The 14,836-nt window shown below is 33.0% G+C and overlaps 1 protein-coding gene across 1 annotated transcript; it reads right to left on the bottom strand.

Moving 5' to 3' along the window:
• Positions 1-322: 322 nt before the first annotated feature.
• LOC100265193 (F-box protein SKIP19) lies at positions 323-3,867 on the bottom strand. Its single transcript, XM_002274057.5, has 3 exons — positions 3,281-3,867; positions 1,126-1,752; positions 323-750 (listed from the first exon to the last, which is right to left on the bottom strand). Exons 1-2 carry the CDS (start codon positions 3,619-3,621, stop codon positions 1,128-1,130), a joined length of 966 nt encoding a protein of 321 aa, XP_002274093.1. The 5' UTR covers positions 3,622-3,867; the 3' UTR covers positions 323-750; positions 1,126-1,127.
• Positions 3,868-14,836: the final 10,969 nt, after the last annotated feature.

The raw sequence follows: 14,836 nt of genomic DNA, 5'->3' as shown, positions 1-14,836 counted from the left end.
CAATCATTTTAGTCTGCAGTTCAAGAGGTACTAGTTTCCACAGTTAAACCTCCTGGAGGCTAAACCCACCACTAAAGCCCTACCCCTAATCCCCCCATCTCCTTCCCCTCCATCTCCTGCACACCTGTTTTCTTCCCTTCACCTTCCATTTCCATTCGCATTTCTTCTTTTTCATCTAAAATTTAAAAATAATTAAAAAAAAAAAGGAGAACAGCAGCTATGGTGGTGGCAGCACCACTGCAAGCCAGCCACCATAGGCCACAACATTTGCCTCAGGCTCACACAAGATAGCCTTCTTCACAATTGACAGAAGACAGACCAGTCAACAAATGAACCATCACCACCATTACTACTGGTTGCAGCTCAATATTTTTCATGTACATCAAATATAATGCCTGTGAAGTAACCCAATGACATCATATTCCATGATAGGCAAAATAGAAGAGTCACCAAAGCATAAAACAACACTAGATGTTTATCAAAATAAGAACGAAATATGTCTGAAAGACAGATAAAGGAAAGCCAGAAAAGTGAGTATAATATGGACAAAGAAAACAGGAATGCTGATGGTTGGTTAGGGGCAACTTAAACATACTGTTGTTCCTAGATGCTGATAACAAAACCTGCTTCACATTTGTTAGATCAACAGCAACCTGCAAAAAGAGCACTGCTGGAACCTTCTAATGCCATTTCAGATATCTTCGCCCAAGAAGCAAATGATGGGGATTATTGCATCCCCCGCCTACAAAGCTTCAAAAACAAAAATAAATAAGAAAAGAAAATCAGTACTTGTAATTCATTATAATGGTCTAGCGAGAGGAAATCCAGGCTACTTGAGTGCAATGCAGTTATTTGGTTGTCCAAGTTTGTCGATGAAACTCTGGAATCTAACCTGAGTGGCATGAAGCTGAAACTGGCCATATGGGAAATATATTCTTGTAACCCTTCAATAAAACATAGCGATATCGCAATAAAGACAACTCAATGAACCCCCAGTCCCCTCCCCCTCCCAACTCCCTTCCAGAGATGGAAATTTTATAATGGATGAAAGAATGGGGCTAATTGCATTGTACACATTTAGCCTGGGTTTCCTCAAATGGGAAGACTTTAACTTAATCAACAAACCATTAATCATAAAAATGATGCTGCTCAAATGGATCATAATCAGAGGGATCATATTCAGAGAAATCGCTGCCATCAGAGAAGTCATAGTAGTCACCATCAGACAATAAATCAAGGTCAGAAATCCCAGATGGGTATTCTTCATCAAAAGAAGCATCATCATGAATTTCAGCATCAAACTCGTAGTCATCAGTGGAGTCATTGGGATATCGCAAAATTTTTATCTGTTCAGCACATCTTTTCGCCAAATTCCCTCCCAAATTTACATTGAAACATTGACGCAGGTCAAGGGATTCAAGATGACAACAGCCATCAAGAATAGCCAGCAAACCATTGTTTGTCAGCTTATTCCCAAACAGCTGAAGGCTTTTCAATCCGGGCATGTTTTGTGCAATGGCTAGGGCCTCCTCATCACACTCTATGTGTGGGTGTCTGAAGCCCTGGCAGTTCAATCTGAATGACTTCAGCCGCGGGCAACACTGCCCAATAGCTTCCAGGACCTCTTTTGAGAATGAGCAATAGCAAAGGTCAATCTCAACTAATAATGGAAGCCTTTTAATCCCTTCACTCAGTCCATCATCTGAAATGCCATAGCAAGATACAAGTCTAAGATGTCTGATATGACTGGATCTGTAAACACGGAAGAAAAAGACCGTAAACACCAGCAATATCAAACATATAAATGTGAGTGTCTAGTTAGATGCAGTGCTCAGGTTGGGTTATTTTTTCAATCAGAAAGTACATGCACTACAACCATTGATCTAGGAATTCTAGTGCCCAGATTACTCCCCCTCCCCCACAAAACAAAAAGAAGGGAAACATATGCACAGCATATGTTGGCTGATAGCTGCCATCGTCATTATTCCCTATCTGTCAAAGGTAAATCTCCCTACATAATACACATCAACCTAAGATAAAAATAAATAAATAAAATAAATAAAATAAGATAAGATAAAAAAGGAGTAAATGATACTATACAGATGTGAATTACCAGTCTAGTACTGGCAACCAAACACAAAAGTCAAATTAGATTGATAACTTATATCGGATAGGTGCATTACTAAACAATGTGTGGTGCAAATAATGAGGCATGTAATGAATCTTTCTTATGTAACCAGCCTAATTACTATACAGGGATTGCTAACAAAAAAAAATTGAAAAGAAAATTGCACAACAGAAACTCTGTAACAAAAAGAAGTTGGTGAAACTTTCAACCGCTACAATCAGCTTATAAGAAATGTTTTCTACCTCAAGAGTGTCGTGACAGAAAGCAATTTATCTTGAAGACTACTGCGGCCTTTGTAGACCAACATGGGAACAATTGAATTTGCATAGTCACAAGGACCTGTTCTTCCTGAAACTGAAAACACTAATGGTGGGCCAAATGTGAAGTTGTTACATTAGTAACCTAATAGAAGCTAGACTGACATGCAAAGCTTAACAATTTAAAACCATGTAAATTCTTAAAAATCTTAAGCTTGCTATCCCATTGAACTGTTGACAATTTTCTGTGAACTTCAGTAATTTCATGGAAAAATCACAGAAAAGTGCCTCAAATACAGCCCTTTACAATAGAATAAGTCAGCTACCAAGCATTGGCAAAAGCAATATGGATACAGTGGCATCACAAGTCCACATAATTTGATGTCACTGAAATTAAGAGGGAAAATCCTCATTTAGAAGACACACTCAAATGTTCCAATACTGGAGACCTGAAACTCTACTTACCTAGATAAGTTAGCCAACTGTTAGTACAAATATATTACTACGTTCCCACAACCTTTTTTTTTCCTTGTTTTGGGATATATGTTTACATCAAGAAATCATGATAACTTTTAGCACGCCTGAGCATAGCTCAATTAAGCAATAGGGCAAGCCTCGATCAGCGCAAAAGCATTAAATCTTTCTTTGATTGCATGTAATTGTGGCCCTACACTTGGAATTTGGACGCCCAAAATTCCAAATTCGCAACTTGATTGCTTTAAACACGATTGTTTGGAACTGTATGTGAATTCCACTAAACCTCAAACCCGACCGAGGAAAAACGCAATGGAAATCATACCCAATTAACACCATGGCTCATAGAATCCAAATGAAATGAAATTCAAGAGACTATAATAGAAAAAAATTCAAAAAATATGAAAAGAGCAAATATTACCTATCAATGATATAATTGAGAAGATTATCAGTAGCGAAGTCATCGATACAGATACTGAGCAGCTGACCACCGCTTCGATCAACAGCGTGCCTTGCCATTTCCTCGAGATCGTATCCCAAGTCGCAAAGATCACCCAGATTGTGCATATCTATGTTTCGCCACATCATAGGTTCTCTGCACAGTTTACGCCAGAAAGAACAGACGAACTGGGCACTAGATAAGATTTCCACGGCATTGAGCTTGGAGAGTATCATTGAGGTCACATCTCGGGGCAATTCCTGCCAATTTCTCTCTTCCTCTTCCTCTTCTCTGGAGGTTGAATCTGGAGTTGGGGGATCCATGTTTGGAAAAAGAGATAATGTTCTGGGGAGAGATATTTGAGTCTAGGGTTTTTGGGAAAATGGTAAGAGGAATCGGGGATTGGGAAGAGGGTCGGTTGAGATTTGATGTCGTCTTTGTCATTTTATGCTCCTACATTCTTAATTTCATGATATCAAATGTCAAGATTTGGTCTACTCTCAAAGCATGAACGCCGTCCACTTTTAAATTTCATTTCCGGAAAATATTAAATCACCCGATTATAACCTATCTAACTTCTCATCCCCACCATTAAATACTTCCGATACAAAACTATCAGAATTAAATACGTATATATGACGTCATTTGATTGGTAATTTTTTTTTTGAATATTTATATGATATACCTTTCAGTATATATCGAAAAGTACTTTATAAGATTTCTTAGTTAATGGTGTTTTTTCAACACTATCAGAAATTAAAATTTTAGGCTTTTTTTTTTTTTAAATAATCTTATACACAAAATTAACTCTTAAACTCATCTAACCTTTTTACTTTATTGTGTAAAATAACTCATTTATTACATGACCATTTATCACTCATTTTATATTTAAAAGTTAAATGTAAATATAAAATACTTTATTTATTTAAAAATTTAAAATTTAATATCATATAGTTAAAAAATTAAATAACCGAAGTAATATTTCATTATAAAAATTAAAAATCTTTTATAATTAAAACATTATGTAAAATACTAAACAAATGTAAATAAAAATTTTAATTTATTTTCTATATTACTAAGTATATATAATTAAAATTAAATAATTAAGTGTCTTTGATAGAATCCATGTTTTCTGTTTTTAAAATTAGAAAATTGTAAATAATTTTTATAAAAATTAAGAACTTTTGTAGGTTTAGATATAATAATTTTACAAATGGTTTTAAAAAATTGAGCTATCAAACAATTTTTACCAAAAAAAAAAAAATGCAAATTTATACTTTTTGTAAAAGTTGTTATACTTTTATATAAAATTTTCTAATTTCATACCAAAAAAAAAATGTATCCAAACACATACTAGATTGATTAAGATTTAAAAAAAATTATAATTTAAAAGTTAAAACACAAACAGTATTTTAAAAATAATATTTTATAAATTCAAAATTTTAAATAAATTTTCTAGCTTATATCCGCGTTTAATATATTTAATAGATTAAAATCATTTTAATAGGTTATTTAAATCATTTTAATAGGTTATTTATGTTCATTTATATAAAATCTAACTTAACGCATTTATTAAATAAGTAAAATAGGTCATCTCGTGCTATTTATGTAATAAATTGGTGGTTAGGACCAACAATAGGTCATGTCATGTTCAGTTGAAGTAAAAAATAGGGAAAATTTACTCGACTTGAAACGATATGTTTAATAATGCGCGGGTAATGCGACATTACTTGTTTAATAAATGAGTTAAATTAAATTGTGTATGAATTAACACGGATAATCCATTAACACGATTTTAACTTATAAATCTATTAAACATGATTCTAACTTGTTTAACATATTAATATGATTCTAACTCGTTGAAACTATTTAATATATTTAAAATTTAAAATTTATAAATGTAATATTTTTTAGATGCTTTAACTTTTAAGTTTTAAGCTTAATTAATTTTAATTACGAAATGTTTATAATGGAAAAATAAATTAAGAATTTATTTTTCATGTGTTTATAATTTTATTTAATTTCTCAATTATAAGATATTTTTAATCTTTATAATATATTTCAAAATACAAATGTTAAAGTTTTCAAAGTAAATACACGATTACTTTTTGAAATTACAAAAAACCAAAATTTTAAAGTTTTAATAAAATCAAATTATTAAATTTTATAAAAATTATTTTCATAAGAAAATTAATTTAATAAAAATTATAATTTATAAATATAAGTTTTTGATCATCTTAATTATATATATATTGTGATGTAAACAAAATTAATTTCATATAAAAAATCTCTTTAATATTCTTACTTGTTATTTTTTTTAAAACCTTTAATAATTTTTTTTATGGTGGGTTCAAGTACATTTTGAGATTTATAAAAATTTGGTAATTTTGACATTTAATTAAACAATAGTAAATTTATAATAACACCTATTATATTGTAGATAATTTTTTAGAAGAGGTCTACAAAATTTTTCTATTTTATCATTTTGTATTGTGGGAAGCCTTTCTTGATAAATAAACTGTTCATACATACTTTTTTTTCTTATATATATATATAAAATACATTCAAACATAAAGTTTATTACTAAACTTAAATTAAAGCAATCTCAACTTTATGTTGTAAGAAAATTCTTTATTCTTAGCATAAATCATTCACTCTTATTCGTGATACATACATGGGAAGTTAAATTTTTTTTTAAATATATATGATATTTAACATCAATAATTTTACAAATGAAGTTTAGAACATGTTTTGATTTTTTTTAAATATATATACAATTATAAATTAAGTTTTTAAAGAACTTTGATGACCGAAACCCTAAAGAATGTAAGATCGTATTAAAAATATTTAAAAGGACCAATTATATTAAAATACATAAAATTCTTTTCTTCTAAAAACTTCCATAATTAAAACCCTAAAACAAATCTCAAAATCATATCAATAATATTTATCATGATGTCATAGAATTAAGTGTTTCTTAAGCTCAAATATGACACTTCTTGTCACAAACTTAGATGTTACATAAGCTCGCGTCCACACCTAGGTCTATGACAATGAGCAATCTTAAAAAATTATATTAATTTTTTCTCTAAAGAATTTCCATCAAATAGACCATAAAAAAATATATATATACTTTAACTTTGAAAAGAATTTTCGTCCTTAAAACCCTAAAATAAATAAATAATAGCTTCCAAAAAAATAATAATATTTTTCATGCTTACTTTGAAGTTGTCAAGGCTCATAGTCATAAACGTTGAGTTCTTTGATAATACCACCATGGATTATTCCATTATTCAACCGCACCCATAAATATTCATTTATGAGTTCTTCATCAGTCGGTAGAAACCTCATACCTACACTCCAATTTTCAAGTTTACAATAGAAAATGGTAAGTTTCCCCAATTTATAAGAGTAAAAACCCTAATATGATAACATTTCTTAGAAGTTTAGCACATGTATATATTTTAATTATTTATCCTAGTTAAATTAAAAATAAAAAGAAATTATTCCTTTGTTTTTAAGAGAACCCTTGCATGAGAAGCTTTCTTATAAGTTTAATACATGTATATATTTTAGTTATTTATCCATAGTTATTAAAAGAGAAAGAGAGAGAGTAATGCTATCCTTTCAAAATTATCCACTACGTGTGCCATAGCTAATCCTAGATTTGTTTTATATTTATTTAATTGACAAATATATCTTCTATTTTCTAGAGGTTAATTAATCTATATACTTTCCAAAGACAATATAATATTTCTTGACTCAAAACAATTATCCCTTTAAAACAAAAAAACCCCTTTTTAATTAAAAAAAAAAAAAAAAAACTGGGAAGTGCCATTCCAATTATCTATTCACAATTTTAATATTTTTAATTCGAGTTAAGGTTATCATATTTTACATAAACAAATTATTTCCATTTCATCATTTAACTTTTTTTACGTGGACGTCAAGTTTTATTACTAAAATTAAACTAAAACAAACTCAACCCTACGTATGCAATCAAATGCAAGGAATCATTTTCTAAAAAATCCTTTATTTTCAACATAAATCATACACTATTATTTAACTTAATTTAAAATTCTACATGCATAAAAAATAGTTGTAGACCTGCATTTTTTACATGAGTCCCCACTTGAAGGTGAGATTGGTTTTTTTTTTTTTATATATATAAAAATTGATTTTTAGAAAAAAAACTTGGAGTCACCACTTATTTTTGTTTTATTTTTAAAAGGAAAAACAAAATAAAAAAGAAAAACTTTATGTGTGACTCCTTAAGGAAAAACAAGTGTGTGAAAAATCAAGTCTGGGTTCGGAAGTTAGGTTACCAATTGCAAAGATACGGTGATAAGTCATCGTAGCACCCTTCTAAGCCCCTAAAAAATGGGTCTCTACTAATCAAGATGAGGCAAGTGTGGCAATTGATTGGTTAATCGTGGATACCAAAGAGTAATCAAAGATATACTATGATTAGAGTGTATATCGGAGAAAGAAAAAAATGATCAAGCAAGTGAGAAAGAATAGGATGCGTACCTAAGTAGCGAATCAATAATGTGCTATCATGGAAACAGGGTTAGTGGACAATTATAGAATAGTCATATGCATATCACAAAGCAAGACAAAATCGATTAATTAATCACTTAATCAACATTGCAATTAGAGTTGGGAGTGTCATGAATGTTGGGCTCCCACCTAGGAATGGCAACGGGGCGGGTTCGAGTATGGGAATTTCCAACCCCGCCCCGTTTATTAAAAACAATTCCCATCCCTGTCCCCTTTAAAAAATTAAACGGGACGGGACGGGTATGGGAATTTTCCATACCCCACCCTGCCCCGTTTAGCTTTTTTTTAAAAAAAAAAAAATTAAAAACAGAAAAAAGAGAACATTGTGTTGCCAAACATCCAAAAATGCAATCACAGTCATTTCTCAAATCCCACAAAACAATCCCAGATTGTAATGCAACTCCAAAGCACCATGTCTCAAAAACAATCAAATACCAAAACACCCAAAAACTCCAACCATAAAAAACTCACAGAAAAAGGCCTCTGGATTAATAAGTTGAAGAAGTCCCTGAGCTTCAATGTGATACCCATGGACAACATGATTAACCCAAGTGATAAGCTATAAGAAATTGGGCCTCTCGCCACAAACCAAGCAAAAACAGATGGCTTCACACATGCAACAACCCCTCCAGTAGTGACATAGAGAGGGTACAAGCTTGCTGCAGTGGAAAGCATGTTATCCCATCTAAGTGTTGATCGAGTAAGAGGCTGGTGATCAAATTGTTCTTGGACAGATCTGATTGGGTGGAGTTTTGAGAGCTTTCGTGAAGGAAAAATGGTGGGGTTTCTAGGTTTGGGAAGAGGAATTCTTGGGTGGAATTTAAGCTCGTTGAATTAAATTAATTTTATATGTAAACGGGGCAGAATGGGGCAATACCCGAACCTGCCCCGAACCTGTCTCGGGTTTAAAAAAAATATCATACCTGTCCCAAACCTGTTTATTAAATTTAAACCCCGTCCCATTAGGGGTGGGGCGGGGCGGGTACCCGAAAAAAACCCGCCCCATTGCCATTCCTACTCCCACCAAGGCCCGGTTTATTTTTACATGAATTAATTTCACAAATTCCCTTATTTTGGAAATTCATTCATGTTTATAAAGAGATTTAAAACCATTTGAAAAACTGATTTTTGAAAATCAAGTTTTGAAAACAATGGTGAAGGATTAAAAAATGAGCAAATAGTCTATTAAAGAATGCAGAATTGAATTTTCAGCACAAACGAATATTTAGGTATCGACAAGAATTCTCTTGGATTCTGAAACAAGAGCGATCATATGAGATCCAAGTGCCTTTGAAGACTTTACATGTAGCAATATCTAAAATCATGGAAAAGAACTGTGATTAGGGAAATTTTGTAGAACCAAGCTTCATAAATGACATTTTCAAAACTTACTCTCTCATAATCATCCTAGTTCAAACAACCATCTTTTCGCTTCCTGTTTCTCATCTTCTGATGTTCCAGTTTTAACTAATCCAGTGTAATAGGCGGTTGACCCAGATTAAAGAAGATTAGGCAGGCAAGATTCTTAGAGCGAGTAACAATCTCAACACCACCCAAAAGAACCTCAATCACCCTCAACATCCATGAGTTGAGATCTACTTCTAACCATACCTATGACCCATTTTGAGCATTCTCACAACTTGACGAGCATGTTGTAACCCTTCACACCCACGAACTAAAAATATTGTATATGTAGTTCCCAACTCCTTCAGGTAGAGATGTGAAACCTGATGCGCGCCATGGGCAGATACCAGAAACAGAAGAAGATGGCAAGACAAAGCACAAATGATGGGAACAAAATGAACTAGCAAAAGCCACGTTTCATGTTTCAATCAACGGGCTTAGATGTAGGTGAGTGAGCCAAAACATATTTTAAATAAGAATCAAAACATGGTTGCAGACATCTTACAAAGGAACTAAAATAGAGCCAAACTAATCTCAACAAAACTAATTAAAAATGAAACATGAACACATTCTGACCTGGAAAATTCTAGGGTACCTCTTCGGTACCTACCCAAAAAGCTTTTCAAGCCATTGGATGTCCAAGATTACATCTTGGCCATCCATTTTAAATTTGAAATAAAAATTCCACTTAACCAGTTAAGGGAAGAACCGGTTGTGGCATTCTTTCTTCCTCCATTCTCAACAATTTTGGGTTTAAATAAAATAAATATTAGATAAAAATAGAATTGGAAAAAAATAAAAAATAAAATGATATAAAATTTGAAAACATATTTATTAACAATCATCATATATCATAATTACATTATTTTATTTTTAACAAATTATTAAACATTTAAATTCAACATAAAAATGAATATGGTAATATTTTAATATGAAATAAGTATTTTAATAAAAATTCAACATTTTGGTAATCATATGTAAAGTTTAGGTAATTAGATCGTCCTAATTTTTTTCCGTACTCTCCAAATTTTACATTTTTTTAATTTAAGGTTTTTAAAGTTAAATTACAATAAAATAAATTACTAATACTCTTTTAAGTTACTAATGATAGTATTTTCGAAAATAAATTTGTAATTTCAAAAATTTTAAAACTAAAAATCAATATGAAAAATGTGATAAAAGTACCAAACATGTATTTATCACATTTTTCATACCGTTCTCATATTTTTCGTACCCTAAATTATTTATATTTTTAAAATTTTAGATTTACTTTTTAACTTGAAATAACAATAACATAGTTTAATAATATTATTTTGAGTTATTATTGATAGAATTGTTAAAAAAAATTAAGCATTAAAAAATTTTTAAATTGGAAATAATGTAAATTATCCTAAAAAATTAAAAAATTAAAACACTAAAAAATTAGAGAGGATATGAAAAATGTGAGAAAAGATATGAAGATTATGAGAAATCCTCACATTCTTCATACCTTACCTTACATTTTCCGCACCCTAAAATTTAACAATTTTTCGATTTTTTTTCCACTTAAAAATATAAATAATATTGTTTATTGATATTAATCAAGCTTAGAAATGATGAATATTACTTTTAAGAAAATTAAAAAATTAAAACACTAAGTAATTGTAGAATGTACGAATAATGTGAGGAATTGTACAAAGAATGTGAGAAATCCTCACATTCTTAGCACCCTTTGTCACATTCTCTTTACCCTCGAAAATTTTACAAATTTTCGAACTTTTCAAATTTTTTTTCCACATGGAAATACAATAATATTATTTATTGATACTAATTAAGCATAGAAATGATGGAAATTACTCTTAAAAGAAATTAAAAAAATTACTCTTAAAGAAATTATGGAAGTTCGTACCCCATCTCACAAAGTTCGTACCCCATCTCACAAAGTTCGTACCCCCTCTTACAAAGTTTGTATTATCTCTCACAAAGTTCGTACTCTCTCTTAGAAAGTTCGTACCCTCTCTTAGAAAGATCGTACCATCTCTTAGAAAGTTTGTAAGTCCGTACCCTCTTTGACAAAGTTTGTACCATCTCTTACAAAGTTCGCATCATTTCTTAGAAAGTTCGTACCCACTCTTAGAAAGTTCATACCCACTCTTAGAAAGTTCTTACCCTCTCTTAGAAAGTTCGTACCCATTCTTAGAAAGTCTGTACCCTCTCTTAGAAAGTTCGTACCATCTCTTAGAAAATTCGCATCCTCTCTTAAAAAGTTCGCACCCTCTCTTAGAAAGTTCGTACCCTCTCTTAGAAAGTTCGCACCCTGTCTTAGAAAGTTCGCACCCACTCTTAGAAAGTTCGTACCATCTCTTAGAAAGTTCTTACCCTGTCTTAGAAAGTTCGTACCCTGTCTTAGAAAGTTCGTACTCACTCTTAGAAAGTTCATACCCTGTCTTAGAAAGTTCGTACCCTGTCTTAGAAAGTTCGTACACTCTCTTAGAAAGTTTGTACCCACTCTTAGAAAGTTCATACCCTCTCTTAGAAAGTTCGCACCCTCTCTTAGAAAGTTCGCACCCACTCTTAGAAAGTTCTCTTGGAAAGTTCGTACCATATCTTAGAAAGTTCAAACCCTCTCTTAGAAAGTTCGCACCCACTCTTAAAAAGTTCTCTTAGAAAGTTCGTACCATATCTTAAAAAGTTCGTACCCTCTCTTAGAAAGTTCGTACCCATTCTTAGAAAGTTCGTACCCTCTCTTAGAAAGTTCGTTCCCTCTCTTAGAAAGTTCGTACCCTCTCTTAGAAAATTCATACTATGTCTTAGAAAGTTCGTTCCCTCTCTTAGAAAGTTCGTACTCTCTCTTAAAAAGTTCGTACCATGTCTTAGAAAGTTCGTACCCATTCTTAGAAAGTTCGTACCATCTCTTAAAAAGTTCGTACCCTCTCTTAAAAAGTTCGTACCCTATCTTAGAAAGTTCATACCCATTCTTAGAAAGTTCGTACCCTCTTTTAGAAAGTTCGTACCATCTCTTAGAAAGTTCGTACCCACTCTTAGAAAGTTCGTACCCTCTCTTAGAAAGTTTGTACCCTCTCTTAGAAAGTTCGTACCCTCTCTTAGAAAGTTCGCACCCACTCTTAGAATGTTCGTATCATCTCTTAGAAAGTTCGTACCCTCTCTTAGAAAGTCTGTACCCTTTCTTAGAAAGTTCGTACCCTCTCTTACAAAGTTCATACCATCTTTTACAAAATATTGATGACAATTTCATAACAAATTACTAAATGCTCTCAATTTGATTAAAAATAACTCAGAAAAAAAATTAAAAAATCTAGATATTATAAATCATTATATATTTAAATGTCATTTAACATGACATTTCTACTTACAATAGTTATATGTAAATGGAAAAAAAAAAATCAAATGTTACCTTTTAACATTTGTAATCACTTAACATCCTTCAAGACATATAAAGCTTCATCTTCAAATTTAATCTTTGAACAAAAAAAAAAATTATATAAAAATATTAATAACAATTTGAGAACAAAATTTTATAATAAACTCATAAAAAATTCTAAAATCGTTATTTAACATCACATTTCTTCTTACAACAATTATATTTGGATAAAAAAAATATCAAATATTACCTTTGACACTTGTAATCACTTGAAATCCTTCATCTTCTTCATATAATACAAATTTTAAATTTTCTCTCTCAAAAGGTTTTAAACTTGATCTTGAAATTTGATTCATCAAAATACATCTTACATATTTTGTAATTTGGTAGTTGAAATTATGTAATTTTCATATTAAATTACTATCTTTTTTTTTTATATATGAATAATGAGAGTATAAAAGTAGTAGGTAAGATTTTCCTTTTTTAGATAGAGTTAGGTAATGCATTAAATAACAAATTATATTTGATATTTAATAATAAATTATAAAAAAGTTGTAATATTTAGATATATATGAAATGCATGTGATTATTTCTCACCAACAAGTCATCTTTACCTGTTTGATAAGTTTTTTTAAATTTTTTAATGATATGCACTTTACACATGTCATATTTTTATTGGGGTCAAATGTGGGTAGGTACCTCAAAATGAAGAATAGGTACCATAGAACAACCCTTCTGACCTAATCTAAACAATTCAAAGATCAATGAAAAAGTCAAATGCATGACATGATATCCATACTTAAAGTCAATAGCAAGCAGATAGGGCTTGGGTGGCCACACCAAAGTGTAGGGACCCCTTCCCCTGATAACACGTGGCGCGCCTCGCTGTCCGGAGTGACTCCATCCGGACTCCCCAAAGAGGGACACGTGGCGCGCTCCCCTATCCGGACTTCCTCAGGGAGAAGCACACAACACTCGCAAACATCACATCCGGACTATAGCATATCCTATCCGGATATGTTGTCCGAATCATTGACTAAAGTGAGCAAGTCTTACTACGTCATTCCGACAGCCTGCTACAGCCCACGTTCCGCCACCTGTAGAGTGAAAGGATAGGAATGATGGCAAGTCACCTTCCACGATCTCTAACAGCCGCGTCGCCTCCCACAATCTCTAACAGCCGCGTCGCCTCCCACGATCTCTGACAGCCGCCCGTAGGGTGATGATGGCCCTATCACCACCTAGAGGCATCATAACAAGCCAAAAAGTCTTCCCACCATTAAAGAGGGAGGCAGAGCTTCTGTCACTATATATATGGACCTTCACACAAGGAGGAAGGTAAGCTTGCTATACCTAGTAAAAGGTCAACTGTTTAAGCTCTCAAACCATGGTTGACAAAACCATCGGAGGGTGTGTCCGGACATTTTTTGCAGGGACAACTGAAACAGAACTTAATCTTGGTTGAAAGCGTGCGTCCATTTGGCAGCTACGTGGATCATCGGGACGCAAGGCCTCAACATTGGCGCCGTCTGTGGGAAATTCGCTGATTCAGTCACCGGCAAAGATGGACACACCTTTCAGAAGCCACTCGTCTGCTAGGGAAGAAGAAGATAATTCTGAATGGCGCCAAGCCATCGAGAGAAGACAGTTGGCAAGCGAGCGACAAGTGCAAGCTCTCCTCTAGGAGACAGTGAGATTGAGAGAAGAAAACGTTGTGCTGCGCATCCAGGCTTCATCGACGGGGCCTCCCCGTCGTCAGCTTTCAAAAGGCCAGGTAGCAAACTCAAGGCCTGACCCAGAGTCAATATACCCTAGGGCAGCAGGAGCAATCCCTGAAACATGCAACGTTAGACCACATGAGCGACACATGCCCATGCACCAAGCTCCCCATGAGGAAAGCTCAGACTCTACTCATTTCTCAGCAAAAAGACAACGCGACAAAAAACCCCAATTGTCATACGCAATGCGTGCGAGGCTAGGCCCGCACGAGACTGGGAGGCCAAGGCCGCCAGTAGTCACAACCTAGGGAGCGCACCCTGACCCTATGGTCACCCCTATGGTGCAGAACGTTCCCCCGCACCAAGTGGTACAACAAGTTGGGAGAAACCTCCCAAACGAACCACCTAGTGCCTCCATCAGCAAAAGGCTGGACGACATGCTCTCCACGCCTTTTTGCTCTCATATTATTCATTACGAGCCCCCAAGGGGATTCC

The sequence above is a fragment of the Vitis vinifera genome, chromosome 10 (genome assembly GCF_030704535.1).
Source record: "Vitis vinifera cultivar Pinot Noir 40024 chromosome 10, ASM3070453v1".
Taxonomy (NCBI): domain Eukaryota; kingdom Viridiplantae; phylum Streptophyta; class Magnoliopsida; order Vitales; family Vitaceae; genus Vitis; species Vitis vinifera.
Note: the sequence above shows the minus strand (reverse complement) of the source record. Positions and strands in the feature narration are given on the sequence as shown.

Excerpts from the sequence above, each read along its gene's own strand:
- LOC100265193 (XM_002274057.5), bottom strand. The coding sequence starts at position 3,621 with ATGGATCCCCCAACTCCAGATTCAACCTCCAGAGAAGAGGAAGAGGAA. Across the intron at positions 1,753-3,280 it reads CTCAATTATATCATTGATAG|ATCCAGTCATATCAGACATC; the intron begins GTAATATTTGCT and ends CCGTGTTTACAG.